The sequence below is a fragment of the Acanthochromis polyacanthus genome, chromosome 12, assembly GCF_021347895.1.
Source record: "Acanthochromis polyacanthus isolate Apoly-LR-REF ecotype Palm Island chromosome 12, KAUST_Apoly_ChrSc, whole genome shotgun sequence".
NCBI lineage: Eukaryota > Metazoa > Chordata > Actinopteri > Pomacentridae > Acanthochromis > Acanthochromis polyacanthus.
Genome location: NC_067124.1, coordinates 25,791,186 through 25,809,493, shown reverse-complemented (window position 1 = coordinate 25,809,493; position 18,308 = coordinate 25,791,186). Strand labels below are relative to the sequence as shown.

The window sequence follows — 18,308 nt, the reverse complement described above, 5'->3', positions numbered from 1 at the left end:
GCTAACAGGCTAATTACATATCTACTTCAAGGCCAGGTGTTAAAATAAGTTGTCAGTTATTTTTATGTAAATATGATCACCATCATATTGGAAATGTGACACATGAAAGGCCATACTAGCCTACTAGATTACATTGCACCTGTCTGAATAAATCTGTCAAACCCTTAATAGCGAGTGAATTACTCACACGAGCAGCAGAGTCCCTGCTTCCCCAGTCCAATTAGCATGTTGAGACACAGGTTACAATAGGCTGGCTTGTTGAAGTGCTTCAGTCGCCACACATGTTGCCCGTCATCTTTTACATTCTGCAGTGACAGAACAGATCCAATGATTAATTGATTGAATGACTGCTGATTGACTGCTTCATTACATCACTTTATATTGTGGTGGAAGATTCGTTGGTTAATTATGTGACTGATTTATTTGTCATTTAGCATCTTGATTGTGTCACCAGTTGAATTTTGTACAAAAGCGTTTTGCTTGTATTTTACTTTTACGGTGAAGTGATCCAAATTCAGGAAGGACAGCTGACAGGATTTGCCAATATTCATTCACAAAAAAAGACATGCCATCTGATAGGGATTTTCTATTAAAGCTGGTCAAATGCTTCCACCTAGTGGGGAATCTATGAAGTGATGGTGTTCTCACAACAGAGATGTACAGTATGCGTTCTCCAGGAAACAACTCAGAGTTGTTTGAGCTGTTGTGATTATTCATGTATGATTAAAAACAAATCTTCTGTTCATGAAGCACATAATACACAGTACCTCCAGTCTTCCTCGAATTATCAGTTCAGCAACGAGGCCCCAAAAAGCAAAAATAAAGCGACTCATTTTGGTTTTATGTTTGAAATGTTAACATTCTAGTTAACACTATGAATCACAGTAATTTACAGTGAATTAGAGCTATTAAAGAAGTAATGTAAATGCATGAGATTTGATAATCATTAACACAATTATAATCTTATTGGAATGATCTGAAATAAGACTGAAAAAGTCAATTTACACTCGTGGGATGTGAGAGAAGGCGCTGTCTAGTTTTGACAGGTGAACAAAGAACGTTGTATCATCAAGCACCTTCTATATTTAGTTTATAAAAGCTGTGTCTGGTAGTTCAACTACTAATAGGTGTTGTATTTATATTCTAAGACATGTCAGGTTGACTCTGCATTTGTTACCTGGTAACAACTGGGCAATGTCGTTTTAGGTGCCTTGCTTAAAGGCACACCGTGCTTTGTGGCAGTTGTGCTGTCTGTTCAGATGATTCAGTAGTTTGATCTGGACGGAACATCAAGTAATGTATGATACATAATAATGCAATAATAAACAAAAGACAAACTAAAAAAATTAACGAGCTGCTGTCTGATGCTGCTGGTATCAAATAAACTCAGAAAGGATTCCTACAAACAGCTGGAAGCAACAAACTAAACTTCAACTCAGCTTAAGTTGTGTTTCCTTTTTAAAAAAAATCAAAACCTAGATTAGAGTCATTACTGATGAGTGTTAGTCTTCATTACAGTTAAGTTTTATTTCTATGGACACACAGATGTGCAATAGTTGGGCATAATGAATGAATGAATGAATGAATGAATGAATGAATGAATGAATGAGAAAGGCGTTTTGTGATTTTGGCCTTAAACCGTACTTTGTGGGATGTTTTTGGACCAACACGTGCTAAAATACGGAAAAATATTTCCCTAAATCACGTCACACAATTCAGAATGTGTCCTGTCTGTTAATGTGAATGGCAGCATGCAGGTCAGGAAAGGAAATGTCACTCGGTCCGGACAACTTAAATTATTGCAACTTTTACAGAAAGTGACCCTCTTGGCCAGGAGAAAGGAGTGCATGTCAAAGAGGGGCTTCTTTATTGAGACTATTTTTGTGAAAACCTTAAAAGTCAATTTGAAATATATTACATACAGTACTTTGAAGAATTTTTAGCAGTGCCCTAATTCCGATAGTTGTCAGAAGCCTCATCTTGCACCACCAATTTAAATATGATTGGGCTTGTACTTTTTTATGAACAGCTTTAAAAATAAGGATTTTACTCATCAGAATTTGTTTTACTTTATGCTTGGTGCTAATTATTAAGCATTGGTATTGTGGCATGTTGATACGAGGGCTAACATATTAAACCACATCATTGGAACTGGAATCATGAACCTGTTTGCCCCACAGAACCCAACGCACACGTAGACTCAATCTGGACTTGATATCATTCGGTTGTCATAAAAAAAAAAAAAAAAAGTGATTAAAGTCGACACAAACACTAATACGTTTAACTTCTAAAAAAAACCTCTTTATGACTTCATCGGTATTTGAGATCCTCTTGGCAGGAACCTTTAATTCCTAAATTTCATCTTTGTATCTTGGTTGTTTACGCCCCAATTGATGGACTTTTCTCCCAGAGGTTCTCAGACTGGATCTCACCGTTTTACTTTTTTTTAAATAGTGGTTATTATATCTTGTCTTTTATATTTTACGTTGTTCTTAATGTATTTTACTATGTCTGCTTGGTTTTCGAACCTTTGCATTGTCTTTGTTGTTTGTTGTATCTGCTTGGGTGTGTCCCTTGCACTTACAGTAAAAATGTCCTTTATGCAGCACTTTTTAACTTCGCATTAGAAAAGTAGGATATAAAAAAGAAGAATTTAACAGGTTTCTTCATATTTGTGCATCTTGCTAGGCAGCAGTAAGGGTCTCACCGTCTCCAGGCCCAGCAGGACCAACAGTGGGATGGTGGTCAGACCTCCTTGGATCCACTCTCCCAGTGACACAGTGCCATCATGATCGTAGTCAATCTCCTGCATCATTTCCTGAAGGATCTACGGTAGTAGCAGGAACAGAAGTCAAAAGAAAATAGAAGTAGATGAGGGCAAGGTTATTTCACTAGCTGCAGTATGAAATATGTAAAAAAAAATTGTTGTAACATAACTTAAGAATCAGGGATATCATTCATTGCTCATATTTTTACTCATTTCCATTACGCATCACATGTCTTTCTTACTGGTTTCAGCTCTGTCACATCCCACTCCAGGTACTCTGCTACATGCATCATCTGGGAGATAATGTGCTCTAGCTCCTGCAGTGAAACCACAGACAGTCATTACAAGCACAAAAATACTGTATTTACCTTTCTGTATATTGCAGCCTTACAAGTTAATGTCACCAAATGTCTCTGACGTGAATGGACTGATAAACAGCCAGTAATAGCAGGTTGAGAATGTCATTCTTTCGCACATGAGAGTTGGAAAACAAAGGCAGCGTGGGAAGAGCTCCGCGGCTGATGGTTTAATTACAATGGTTGCTTTTTGGAAAGGAGGGGCAGAGGAGGGTGACATTATTATCTACTGGCAGAGTGAATCACTGATGCCCTTTGGGCTTCTTAAAAACCCAGTGTCAGAAAGAGTGTAAATCGAGATTTCACACTTTTTTTGGTTTAATTTACTGGAAAATCTTGAGTAGAATTTGGATCACACTGAATGAATATCTCTGTTGTTGTATTGTGTGTCCTTTCGTCTTTACTCCTTCTGCTCTTTCTCTCCATCTCCCTGCCAATATTGTGTGGGAGATGACTAATAATTGGATACATGACAAACCCCCTCCACCCAGCCCACCCTTTCCCTATTAACCCTTTTATTCCAACTGCTACACCCACCTATATACTGTCTACAAACATCAACTCTGGTGCTCTTTCGTTCGTAAATATGTAAACAACCCACATTTGCTTTCTCTCTTTTGTTTTTTTTTTTTAAATTCATTTGTCCATTCATGTAATTTCATTCATCCACTGGTTACATCTGTTTAAGGATTTCATGTCCAGGATTGTAGAATGCTACATAGAGATAGATTCAGAGAAACAGATTGATGGAGGAACAGAAAAAATGATAGATATACAGGAAGCAAGACCTAGAGATGTTGTGCTGACTAACTAAGAGTTAGGATGCATGAATAAACCTTATAGATAACATACACAAACATGTTAAATTTAGCTTCTCAGTTCCGGTAATTTATTGATTTTCTTTTTATTACATGGTAATAAACTAAATATCTTTGTGATTTTCATATCTTTTTCACTATTTTCAGTCATTTCCCGATATTTAGATCGATCTGAAATGTTTTGCTCATTAAAAACAACATTTCCAGGGGGCGGGATCAGTTTGAACATCTGCAAATAAATTGAAAATAACACTCTCTACGAAAGGAAATATTTACCGAGCTGTCCAAAGACCCGTTTCCATCCGTGTCATAGAGGCGAAACATGACTGTGAAGACAAAAAAAACAAAATGTCAAGCTACCGCAGTAACTCCCTGTGGCCTTCTCAGCCCTTAAAGTGAATATTTAAAAGGCCCACGGCAGCTCTGGCACCAACCTACACAGCACTCTTCTGTGTGAATGTCAGTGTGCACTTCACTGCAAAACAAAGCCCATATCTCAGCAGCTGTAAGCATCTGAATGCTGCAACTTTAAGTGTCCCCCAATTACCACTCAAAGGTGTCACCATGGTAACAGACAGGTCCCACATCAAAGCTGCGATTGGTTGTTCCTTAACGTCACCGACACTGAATGTAACAGAGTCGTGACAGCTACAGCCTGACCTGGCTGCAGATCATTTCCATGCTAATGTCTCCAGATAGAAGTGCTGCAACCCACCGCCCCCGCCCCTCCTCCAGCTCGGCCTTCATGCGAGTGTGGCCGAGCTGCAGTAGAGGTTGGCTGCTGACATCATAAGCAGTTGACGTCAGATGGCCGTTCGTCAGGCCACTAACGAGGAGCTAATTGCCAGTTTCCTGAGGGGGTGTGACCTTTCAGGGCGGAGGAAGGGGGAGGTGATGCCGGTGTCTGGCGTTTGGTGTTGGGTGGAGGTTTATGGTGTTCGGAGGAGGTGACTGCGGTGACCCAAAGACGCCCCGAAAAGGCAATAAAGTGCAGACGATGATGGGGCACTGCCTGCAGTACGAATGTGTTGGAGGGAGAGGTGGAAAATGTTTTCATCACTTAAATGTGTTAAAATTAATCTTCATGATTGTACAAGTTCCAGAGTAGTTCCACTCAAAACCAATAGTTTCCTGATTATTTCCTTTTAACTTATTGTCTTCTAAAACGAAGACTGTCCAATCATTGCCACCAATACTCGAGACAAATTGAGTTGCATTTATAGAATCCATTACGTAAATTGTTGTCAGAATATTTTAGAGCATCAAAAAGGAAAATTAATTTTCTATAACCACTGAGACATTCTCTTTTCAGACCAAATTTTTGGGGATGTTTCTGTTCAGTCTGCATAAACCTTGAAGCAAACACAAATTTCAGAAGTTTGCACTTTTTAAGTTTGTTTCCAAGTGAATTGATTAATGACTTGATATGTGCCTGAAGGAGTTTTCTTAAACATGTACATTCAGCTTTAATCACTCCTCACAAACACACTGAACACCTTTAAGCCATTTTCACCCCCCTTACTGTTAAAAAAAAATCCACACGTTTACCAGTGAACACTCTTCTACTTTTCCTGACTTCGTGAGCGTATTGCTACACATCTTAATGTGCTACTGCCACCTGTGCTTAACATGACACCAATGGTAGAAAAATCTCAGCTGCATAGCACACACAGAGCAAACTCTCTGAGCTCTTGGTTATTTGTTTGGGTCATTTTGACACCTTAACTTTTAAGCTGTTATCTCAGGTGTTGTAATGGCTAGCCATACATACTGCAGCTTTTCTCATAACAGTCCAGGCTATCCAGATCTTTCATCATTTGATATAATAATCAAAAAAAAATGTTTTGACATATATTACACATGTATCTCACCACAAAATGCTGGGACTGGAGGGGTCTTTCCTTAGTTGTGCTGGTGAGATTGAAATCTGGAAAAATCAAAACCATGCTGGTGGTAAACTGTATAACTGAGAAATTAGAAAAAATGTGTGTTCAGTTCTAGCAAATCTATTACTGTGTGTGTTTTCCCAGGTCAGTCCCATTCTCGAAACATGGCAGACATTGTGTTTCTGAAACTCTTTCGTTCACAGCAAACAAGTTAAATTTTGCCGTTTAAAGGGCTTTCTTCAGCGACACCTTGCAAAAATGAGAGAAACAAGGGAACCGGCATTGAAGCAAGACAAATTATTTCCTCCTACAAACAGTTTTCCTCCCTTTTTAAGACAAATAGGTTAAGAAATATGACTTTACAGTGACAACATCAATTGCAGATGACCAAAAATCACTAACTTAAGTTGATCTCAATAAAAGGAAACCAACAGCACAGAACCAACCTAAACAAGCTGAAATCTGAGCAGCTCTCAAACAAACCAGCAGAGGGACCCATCTACTAAAGAAACACAAGGCAGGGACCCACACAGGAGGAGACAGACAGGGATACAAAAGCAAGTGCTCAATAAGTTAATTCTATCGTGTGTTCACACACAGACAGCACTGGTTGAATTATTTAGTCATCCCAGCACTTAATGAGTGCCACTCTTCTCAATAATTCAACATATGGATGACAATTACTGCAACACAGGAAAAAAGCCTGCTGTCTAAGCAACATAACCTTGTGAATAAATGATGTGATAAATGTAATTAAGAGATGTGTCGATAAGCTGCCAACTTGAGGCATCAAACACTCATTCGGAGAAGCTTTGTAGGAGCTGCGAAAATCGTTTCTGAAGAATTTACAGAAAGAGGAAACAGTTTATTAGAGAGGATTGCATGTGATAATCAGCTGTGACTATAAGGTCCAGCCAGAGGGATAAAACGAGTCCAGAAAACCTAAAATCTTAATGTTGCATTGGCATCTTTTTAGTTATTTTCACTGGCAGGGAAGAATAACAGAATAAAAGGAACTAAATTTGATAGAATGCACTGATTAATCACCAAATATAAACCAGAAATTTCAAATACACAGGAAAGGAACAGTTTAAACAGCAGTGAAGACTCATGAGTAATGCAGCATATAATGAGTTCTGTGTGGTACTAGTTGGGGGAAAAAAGGCTGTCGGTGTGATCATTTCACTGCAGAACCAAAGTTTCATGGCTCTGAGCTTCTCATAGCCTGAAGTAACAGAAGCAGAAACAATTCAAACTCACAAATTGGGGGAGTTCAAGCCAAGTACTTTAGTTTAAAGTCACAAGTGAGGAACCGAGGTCAAAATACAAAGCAGAAATGGCAAACAAGAGCAATTCATTGATTTTTGCTGGTGAAGAACCATTTTGAGAAATTCTAATGGGAGTATTTCACAGTTTCCTTCAAACTAAATTTATTTACTTGTTAGTTTGTTTTCAAACTGTTTCATTCATTGTTGAACATGATTCCGTAACAAACAGCTACATTTAAAATGAGGTCATCATTTCACATATTTAACAGGCAGATTATACAGTACATCACCCCAGAACGCATGCACAGAAAAGGGCACATCTCTTAGCCAAGATGCATGACTTTATCCTCTCTTACCCTTTGTCTTTTTCACTGAGATTCAGTCTGACCGTACTGAGCCTGAAAAACTGCCCTTCACCCACTGAGGTTTAACTCAGCCTGTGACATTTCTCCTACCTCTCGGTGGCTCAGCTGTCTGGCTCGTGTGCTTTATCATTTCTTTTTTGTGTTTGTGAGGTTCCCGGTGTTGTTTTTTTTGCATCCATACAATTTATAAATCTCCAACTTATTCGCAGTCTGCACATTGTTGTATTTGTGATGCTTGCTGCACATCTATCTAAGAACCAGTCATGTGACGTGGCATGATACTCACACTCCAGCTTGTCCTCGGGACGCCCGCCCTCCAGCAACGAGAGGTAACAAACAATGTCCTTCAGCTGCACCGTTTCCAGAGGACTGGGCAGGGCGGGCGTCTTCAGAGGGGTCGAGTTGCCTTTGATCAGCTTCAGGCCTGAAGGGAAACGCACATGAAAGGTCAAAACATCCTCCACAGTCCCTCTAATTTTAGCCCTGCAACCTGCTGTGTTCGAATGCTGGACATCAGTCATATCCTCAGATTGATCAATGGTGGCTGGTGTCAAGTTCACCAAACAAACAGCAACAGTATTTCAAGGCCCATCTCATTGTGTTTAATGGCAGAGTAGAGATCAATACACAACGTTAAGTCATTAACACTCCCCCTATTGATTCACCGTTCTGGTTAGCTGATATAGAACTGAAAAATAGACCTCAGTATTGAAGTCAAATACACCACTCCATATCCCATATGGTTCTTTTGTTTCTCTCTGTGGTATATGTAATATCGTATTTACACATTTGCAAGTAAAACACAAAGTATTTGTGGTGCTACAAAACCACACACTCAACCCATAAATATGAACTGATGGATTTTTTATTAACACTGACAAGAACCATGCATTCAAAATTACATTAAATTTTATTTTTCCATCATAACCAAATGAGCTTTTTTTTCTGTCCGACTTTATGATTAGAACTATATTCACTTCTACACTACATAGCTGGCCAAGTATTACTTTAAGGGAAAATATGTTTTAGTTTGAAAACATGCCAGTGTGGAAGTCCCCAACTGTAATTATAGATTTATAGTTGTGGCAACCTCATTTTTTGCTGTTACTGTGCTTCAGTATATTTCAGTCTCCATGAGGAATGTTTTCAGCCTCCAGTTATTTAAAGACACCAGCAACTTTATTTCAGTCTTATTTTATAATACACTATTGATTCTGCTGTTTAATGACAGAACAAACTCTGCATTAATATTGCAGAATAAGTGTAGGTAAATAAAAAAACACAAAGAGGCAATCCCACTATTTTAACAACTGTGCTTGACATCACATTTATGCATAGCTGCAGCTTGATGTCGTTTTAACACCGTTTAGTTATTGCTACTTAAGCTTTCAGAAGTTGGAAATGAAATGAGCGAACCCTGCACGATTCTGACATTAGAAAGAAGCCTAGTTCTTAAAATAAATTGCCATGAAAGTCTGAAAACTGAATCTCTCAGACAATTTTATCAACATGAACATTTGTTGTACATCATCAATTTCTAGTGAGTGCTTTAAAAGAAATTTGATGATGGCTTTCCTTTCTCAAAGCAGTAAGTAAAGATAATTTTGTTTTCAGGTTTTGCCTGCAACTCGTTTCTGAAATCATATTCAGTTCTATAATATGAAGTCTGACTGTATGTACTTTCATCAAAAGTCTGTAGAGAAAAGGCTCATAAGAGAACGCTGGCGCTGATATTTGACATCTTTAGATTACATGTGAGTTAATGACACTATTCAAACAGGTTCCCCATATTCAGTAAAATACTTTGTTTTTTCATTACCTTTAGAAAAACACATAGGTGTGATCTGAAATTAGCAAGAAGACAATTTGTTATTATTAAATAAATCTGTTTTACGATACGATGATGTTATAGAAAAGAAAGGCTTGGTTAGGTTAGACCAACCTGTGGGACTGGAAAATGAAGGCAATGTGAAAAGCTGCAGTTTCTTTAACGACCACTTGAGGCTGACTCCAAAAATGAATCTCCACAGACCTCCATGCCAGAATGTCCAACTTTACAGCATAAGTAAACATGTTTACAGCTCGACATAAAAACTATTTTGGTCTGTATAGCCAATTTCCTCTTTCAAGACACCTATACACTGGGTAAATTATGCATATTAGTTTTTTGATTAGCTGGGATTTGGGAGTCAGGCTCTGCTGAGATAGCAATGGCAGAGGACCTATACTGAGGTGTAAAAACATTTATGATTGTTTTTCATTTTCAGAATATCTGTGGATGAAGTCACAGAGTCGGCCTTTATATACAGTCAGTGGTTTAGACACAAAAATGTCTTGATTAGGATAAGTTTCCAATTAATTGGAGCTTTGCCAGCATGTTCACAGTAATAAATATGCAACCATCACTTCAAGTGATGTTTTAACAGAAACAATGTTGATTCTTGTTTGAAAATGGTGGTCTCTTCTACTAAAGTCCTGTGTTTTGTTCACCGCTACATCCACCATCTCACTGACCTCCATCTTTGCTTCTGTCAGAATTACAACTGCCTCTGGAGAGCTTTGCCACTTCAACACGCTCTATGTCATTTTGAGCCACTCTCTAAAATGACTGATGCTCTTCTTGGGAGACCAGCCTCTATTATTCATCTCTGATAGTAGGCAGTCATGGAGGTGTGCAGCCAAGTGTCAGTGCAGGGGGGAGAATGCTGAGTGGACCAGCACTGGTCTGACTAAGTGGTATTTTAATATCAGTTAGTCATTACCCCACAAGAATGAGATGTTAGTATAAATGTGATAAACAAACAAGACTCTTGCCAAGACAATTGGCAGCCACTGCACTACAATTTACATTTGGTGCCACCAGGCTGGACTTGGCAGAAAACTGGATAAATTATCTGACAGTTCATAACAGAAATAGTAACAGTGGCATTTTTAGAATGCAAAGAAATGAAAGTTTATGGCAACGGCAAGGCAGAGAGGCAACAATAATAGCACTGTGAGGGCAGAGATTAGCTGGCTGCACTATGTCAACAAAAGCTGAAAAGGTTTCTACTACACAGTTTTTTTTATACACAGTGTATACATCTATATACGTGTGTGTGTGTGCGTGTGCGTGTGTGTGTATAAAACTATGACGCACCAGCATGATGTGTTTACGAAGCCAGCGTTTGTTAGGGAGAAGAATTTCCGTCCTACACTTACCAGAGACTCTAGGTTTGTCAGAAGATGAGGGACTGGGTTTGGGGCCCTTGTTGCTAAACGTCATGAAGAGGTGTTGACAGAATTCCTCGGGGAGTTCACTTTCCAGGAACGTTTGCATGAAGACCTTGAAGCCCTCAAAATCAATCTCCTGATAAACCAAGATAGAAACAAAACATGCTGCTTGCCGTGAAGGGCTACAGTTGCTGCCTTGAAGTTACAAGGAAATACAGATTATTTTTAATATGAACAGCGAAAATCTGTGATCACTTGCAAAAACTTAGGTTGCAAAGATACAAATCCGACTATCATAGATTGTTTGATTGATACACTGAATCTGCGAGTCGTGTGGTCGAAAAGAGGGCCTGTATTGTCTTACATCTTGCTTATGAACGTACCAATTACCAGTCAGTGAAAGACATCTTAAGTGCGTAATATTAAGTGGTTGCATGTCCTCGAAAAAGATGATTTTTTTTTTTTTTATTGCTTCAACTCTACTTGAGAGAGTTGAGCTATTCAGTGAGGAGCTATTTGAGCACTCAGCAAAAGCCAACAATAAATTAGAGGGGAAGAGACGACGGTTACCTGGGAGAGGATCTCCTGCTTCTACAGTCCGTAGCATGGGAGAAAGAAACAAAGTGAGCATGTTCATGGATGCTTTCATGCAGCCACGACACTTAAACTGCACAAAATATTCACATTTTACATGCTCTTGTAAACCATTATAACCAACACTAAATTAAAAAAAACGGTCAATTATTCATCATGCATCCATTTCCTTTTTCCAAAATAAAAAAAAAGATATTCCATTCATTATTACACATTTTCAGCTTATAGTTCTGCAGTATGTGGAAGGATTTTTCAGATAAGTATGAAAAAGGCAGACTGTAAAAATTACAAATAAGATTTAGAGGAACTTCTCTGAACTCAACATCATTTCATGTCTAATTGCTGGCAAATTCAATGCTTAAAATCAGTTACAAAATCACTTATTCATGTCAGGATATTTTTCAGCAAAGAAAAGCAGCTATAGCAACGAAAAAGTGTCTAAATGCTAAAGAATGGACATTTTTCCATTTCTATCAACATGCAGATAGGTGTGCTGTATAGACGCACACATGGGCAGAGCTGGCATCAACGGTCTATAAACTGTGTTATATAACGTAATATAAACTGAACATACCTCCTCTGGATTGTATTTAGCCAACACACCATCTCCATGGAACTCCTGAAGCACATCCTTCAGCTTCTTGGTTGAGTCTGAGGAAAAACATTCAGGACAGACGACTGCGTTTACATTTTGTTTAACGTTAAAGGTTCATTTATAGCACAAGTTAGGTTTATGTATGCATTTTGTAAAGAACCACTCTATATTATATTCCACAGCTTAAACACATGCCTGTTTTTACTGTGACTGAACCACCTCAGCTGCACTGAATGTAATATTACTGGACACGCATCTGCACAGTGGTAGCACCTCTAAGAGCTACAGAAGCAAACAGTACAACGCCAGGCACCCTGTCTGGATCACACATTTGGCTTAGATGTAACATCATCATGTCTGCAGGGAGACATCCTCCCCATTCGTGAATCAGAGGTGTGAAAATGTATTCTACACTCCGAGCACTCTCAAGTTCTCGTCCGTACATGATGGGAACCTCACTGAAGATCTGTAACTTAGTGATCTTAATGGTATCAGCTAGTATTGGAAGCTTAAAAAAAATAGATGGTTTTCAGTTAGTGCAGCTACAAACCACAGCATTTAGAGACAAATACAAACTGGCATGTGGTATAAAAGAAATTAAACTATATCGGTGCAATAAATAGAGTGTTGGAGTGGGATGTGGTTAGTATCTGAGCATAAACACTGGAAACAGCCAAACCGTCTCCGTTCATGGGGAAAAAAAAAAAAAAACACTTTCCAATACCTCTAAAGCTCACAAATTAATGAGTTGTCTTTTGTCATTGTAACTTGTGAAATACAGTAAGTTTATATGGGTTTCTGAGTTAAGAATTTATACTCATCAGATGACAGCTGAGATGTGAATGGACCATTAATGTCAGTTTGACATAATCGATTATTAACAAGATTAACATATGATAAATAATCAGGATGGCTTCATGTCAGCTGGATAATGTTTCACTCCTAAACCTTTAAACCAACATTGCACATTTGGGAGTTTTTCAAATTACTGATCATCACATAAATGGCAAAATTGTTGTACAAATACAATCATTTCCAACAACACTGTAGTGAGTTTACCCCGTTTGGTCGTCTACTATTTTGCCCATACAGAAACCAAAATCACAGACTATGTGGCAGCCTGCGCTATAGCTGGAAACAGTTCACATGGAGGAGCCACAACATTAAAGCCACCTGCTGAATATTATGTGAACCAAAACAGCTCAGACCTATTGGTTCATGGATGCAGGACCACTGAAGTGTCCTATGGGTCCTTGATCAGATGGGGATGTGGGAAGGTTAGATGCTGGATCAATGCCTTAGCTCTTTGTGGTGTTCCACTAACTGTTCATATGCTCACTTTGCAGGGTTTTGGAGTGAATTGTCCTGTTTGAGAGTGCTGTTAGTGTGAGGGGTTGCTCTTGGACTGCAACAATGCTTAGGGGGGTGTGGTACATGTAAAAAAAAAAAAAACACACCCACATGAATGATAGAACTGAAAAGTTTACCAACAAAACACTGCACTAAAGCAAGATAATCCATGTTGTAAACTTCATCTGCCAGTGATTGTAATGATGCTCATCTTGCAGAGTACAAGTCTTTGTTCCTCAGAAATATTTGGAGCATGTAAACCTCTCCGAAACCACAAACTGTTTTCATATTTTCTGTTTATGAACAGGTTATGTTTGCTCCAGGCACTGTTCTCTAGACTATTTTTTTAGTCCTTCACAATAACTTTTGCAATCCTTTAGATCTATATGGACAGTCGGTGTGTTTTCCAACATGCAGCCAGTTCAGGGTAAAACCACCTCAGAGACTATGCAGAGACGTGACACTTCATGTGATGCATTTATTGCCCATTACTTATTTCAAAAGGGTTGAATTCTGATACACCCACTGGCAGTGAGCAAAGCTGCAGCTGCTTTCTTGACTCTGATGGGTGAGACCGTGGCTGGGTTTGGTTTTCTGGTGCTATGTTTGTTTATTTGAACCTTTAGTGCTTCCATGACAGACGTGCTACAAATAAGCTCAGGAATACAGGAAAACTCAGCCGGCAAACCATCACAGCAGCACTAATGTTGTATTACAGCCATTATTAAGCCCGATTTGTAACAACTAAAGTAGAGCCGTGAATGCAGCCACAGTCACAGCGATGCCATTCAGTGGCAGCAGTCATGATCACAGTGTGCGACTGATCAGAGAGCTGGGTAACAGCTGAAATGCAATGATGTAGACTTGAGCTTAAGCAGTCACAGCTGAGGATGCACCGATTCTCACTGGAATCATACCCAGCTGTAGTCGACTACACAAGATTTTCCTTCATAATGCAGCACATCTCAGTCTCTATAGGTCAGAGGAAATGATCAAATTAATGTAGGGAAACACAAAAGTAATCCACTAAAAACAAACAAAAAAAAAATTTCAATCACGACCCACACTCAAGAGCTCTACACTTTTCCAAAATGGCAGAATAAGCAAAATTACCGTAAAACAAATAAAAAACAGACAGATAACCGTAACACAAAGGTTGATCCATTTCACTCGCTATGGACAAATAAAATAAATAAAGAAATTTAAAAAATGCTGTGATAATTACTGCATGCTGCAGAGAGTTTATGAGCCCGGCTGCTAAATCAATTTGCTGCACCACAGATACTAGGTTCTAATGTTGCCGAAGTTAATTAGAAGCACCATTTCCTCACATACACCAGAGGGGCACGGTTCATCCCTGAGCTTAAGCTGCTGCCTGCTCATCACAAATTATATTAAGATGCTAGCTCTACCTCTTTACAGGTTTGATTAGCACGAGAAAATGGATCTTTAACTCCTCCCTCTAAAGGTTCAGTGTATACATAGACACAGCAATGAATGCAACCTAGCAGCTCTAGACAAATGTTTGTCGAAGTAAAACTCCAACCCACCTTTAATTACACTGAGCAGCCCGGGAGGCCGAGGTAAATTTGTTGTTTATAAAACTGCACAGCGGGGCATAGATTGATAATCAGCTGTTATGGTGGGAGTTTAGGCTTGCTGGCGGGGAAGTAAAGTGCAGATAGTTGGTTATAAAAACAGTCCAACTTGGTGAAACTGTATCATCAGACGGAGTAAATTTATCAAAACACAGATTTCAAACCAAATATCTTAAAAACATCAAACTTCACACAGGCCTATTCATTTATTGAGCTGCAGCATCCACTTTATATTACTTTCTGTTGCTGCTGTGGAATAAATGTCACAGAAAATCCTTGTGTTGCGTTACATTTGGCTGAAATTCTGTATCTAGTTGGATGTGCATTTGAGCCCTCTCCCTCTTAACAGCAATTTGTCACCTTTTGCACTAATGGCTTTGCATCTTTGCTTTGTCGGGATCCATTTTACCAATAGTGAGTTGAAATAAGCAGCTCACAGTGGCCCGTCTGTGCGTCATCATCACTGACTCTCTTTATTGGCACACCATTCACACAAAACCAGTAAGCAGCAGAGTGATTATGTATCCACTGATTGTCTGTCTACAATATATTTTCTCAATCAGGGTAATGATTTAACCATTGTGTGGCACATAGTAATCACACAGTAATGTTTTTCATAAACACATCGAGCTGTTCCTCTGCCTTCCAAGGTAAAATAATTGTCCTTCTGTCCTTCAGCTCGCTGCCACACAACTCACATTAGCAATGATATCACATAAAGAGAAACTCTAATTGTTGTGAGTCAGATCTTCGGTGCCTGCCTGGGCGCACAGCCATTAAAATGTTATGAAAGTGTGCACAGCTCACTTTAATGAGAAGGAGATGAAGGCAGAGATGAAGGGGGAAGGTGAGGCAAAGACATGCCCATTATTGTACCTCAGAGAAAGGGATATTTTATAACCTGTAGCTAAAGTGTGCAAAAGGAGACGCCCTGAGCTCATTGAAACGTGATTATCCAAAAAATTATCCCTCTTCCGGGTGTGCACAGACATCAGGACCTTCTCTGCTTTTTTTCTTCTTCTTCTTTTAGTACAGTTGTGAAACATCACGTCTCGGATACACGTTTAATTCAACAAACGTCAAAAATCCTGCCAGAAAACACTTGCAAAACATGGAAAGAAAAACCAGAACCGGACTGAATTGTAGGTCTCGGATCCACCAGAGAAAGAACAGAGGCTTTTTTCCTTCCTCAGAGTAGAGAACAATGTTTGCTCTGGCACAGAGCAATTAAAGGGAGAAATGTCGTTACCAAGTGAAACACTGGTGCAAGAGATCCTGGGTGAAAAGCATTAATTATTAAGATTCATATTCGGTGCTCTGAATAGCAAATATAAGAGGTTAGCTCTGAAATACATTTAACCGCTATATCTTCCCTGCTACAGCACAAGGACAGCTGATAGATAAGGCATTTAGAAGCTAAAAAAGTTGGATACTTAATGACTATTCGTGTCCATACTTAGTTTCACCATTTATCCTCCTACAAAGGATTTACTGCGACTGGTGTTTTGTTCTTTCAAAGTCTGACCAAAACTATGTGTGGGTGGTGCTCAGCATCCTGCAGTCAGCCTGCCAGGTATCGTCACATTTTCCATTCTGGTACTATTTCAATTGATGAAGCGTGTCAACATCTTGGAGCGAAACATAAACTCCAGGTATCCACAGCACAGTCTGCTGAGCAGGGAAGCCATTTGTTGGGCTGCGAATTAGTCATTCATAGCTCACCGTGAAGTTTAAATGTTTGAGCAGCCTGAGCTTCCGACATCAGCAATTTGAACTGAAAGTCGGCAATTACAGCATCAAAGTTATATCATTAAAACAAGACGTGTTTGAGATTAACTGCAGCGAATTTAAGTGCACTGCAGGTTACAGCTCACAGACCTACTCTTGTTATTGTTTCTTTGGTGGTTTGATGCTATCTGAGAGAACCTGTGTTTGCATGTGGTGTGCAGGGACCTCTGAATGTTTTGTTTCCATTTAGGAGGAGGATTACAGAAGGCACGAAAGCAGAAATCTGACTCATGCCAACTTTCCAGCAACTGAGAGCGCTGAAGTGAAAATTTGCCTCGAGTCAAGAAGACTCAAAAATCTAATGGTGAATTGGAAGAGAGTACACAGACAAAACAAACAGGAGGTAATGAGCAGAGAAATACTTTAACATTGGAGTTTTGTTTTCTTAGCAGAAGCTAGAAGACTGACGATAAATGTGTTTTATGTAGAGAGGTCAGCTAAGGATGTGCTGTGCCTAACAGCAACCAAAATAGTCATCATATCCTAAAACCATCTGAGGCTTCCCAGAGCAAAGGAAGTGTACACAGCTGAAACTCCAGAAAAACTTTGCCTACCTGTTGCTAATATAAAAAAGTAAGTGAGACCTAACTACCAAACTACATCTGTGCTCATATTTACCTAAAAATGACCATTTTGGAGACACCATGCTGAACATGTTGTGCACAGAAGGCACGGACTGGCCTTCTTGAAGTTTGAGAATTTTGCTGGCCTTGCTAGAACCGATTAGCTTAGCCGCGCTAGACAACCCACGGCAACGAATTTAATTCTCTGCCAGGGTGGGTCTAGTTACCCTCCATAAGGCTCGAGGCTGGATGCTCCTAAAACTGGCCGGACGAATCACCATGAAGTGTAGAGTCAGAAGGCGGGCGTAACAAAGTAACGACAGAGGCGCGACGATTCTGACAGAAACAACCGGCGCACAATAAACAGTTATCTTTCAACTCAGCTTTGGCCTCAGCCCTTAAAGATTTGAAGCTAAAATTCAACTTGAAAGATAAACAAAGGACGGCACTGAAGTGTTTCATTGAGAAGAAAGACGTATTTGGACTTATGCCGACGGGATATGGCAAATCCTTAATATACAAGTTGGCTCCGCTGGTTGGGAAGCTAATGGGACTTAGCCACAACCCGCTGGCGCTCTAGGAACTACGTCAGCCTATTCGTTGCACTGATTGGTTGCATACCTACCCAATTGCTGCAGAGTGATTTGAAAGGCAACCTTTTAGCCCGCCTCCCTCCCTGTCGAGCGTTCCTAGACCCTTGTGCCTTCAGAACATGGGTCTAGCGCCGCTAGGCTAAGAACCGATCTTTATATTCCTAAACTCAGCATCAGTAGCCGATATGACCACATACAGAAACTCAGTAGGTCATCTTAGCTGCCACAGCACAACTGGAGACATCTGTAACAGAAGATAGCAGTTGCCATCACAACTGAAAGCACTCACTAAAGGTATCAGTACTCCTTAGCGAAACATGGATGGAAAGAAAAAAACGATCAACTGTGCAGAGAATGCGTCCAACAAAAGGGGAAAAAAAGTGTGCTAAGATGTAACAGATTCACTGAAGCAGTCTGCAGGTGATGCTGACAGCAGAAACACCAGAGAGGACTGAGCAGGGAGCAGCTGTTTTGTCACGCTCACAAGCTTTCTACTGTGAAATCACTAAATGCTTTGGTTACCTGTGGGCTTTCAAAGCTGCTGCAGGTTTGAA

At 39.6% G+C, this 18,308-nt stretch overlaps 1 protein-coding gene across 1 annotated transcript in view; it reads right to left on the bottom strand.

Moving 5' to 3' along the window:
• The window catches only part of dgkb (diacylglycerol kinase, beta), a 76,900-nt gene that overhangs the window by 50,353 nt on the left and 8,239 nt on the right, over positions 1 to 18,308 (bottom strand). The window contains exons 3-10 of the mRNA XM_022197380.2: positions 11,842 to 11,918; positions 11,244 to 11,264; positions 10,662 to 10,809; positions 7,747 to 7,884; positions 4,218 to 4,267; positions 3,010 to 3,084; positions 2,708 to 2,827; positions 188 to 305 (exon numbers count right to left, since the gene is read on the bottom strand). Of these exons, the coding sequence (XP_022053072.1) occupies positions 188 to 305; positions 2,708 to 2,827; positions 3,010 to 3,084; positions 4,218 to 4,267; positions 7,747 to 7,884; positions 10,662 to 10,809; positions 11,244 to 11,264; positions 11,842 to 11,918 (747 nt within the window). The remainder of the gene's footprint in view (positions 1 to 187; positions 306 to 2,707; positions 2,828 to 3,009; positions 3,085 to 4,217; positions 4,268 to 7,746; positions 7,885 to 10,661; positions 10,810 to 11,243; positions 11,265 to 11,841; positions 11,919 to 18,308) is intronic.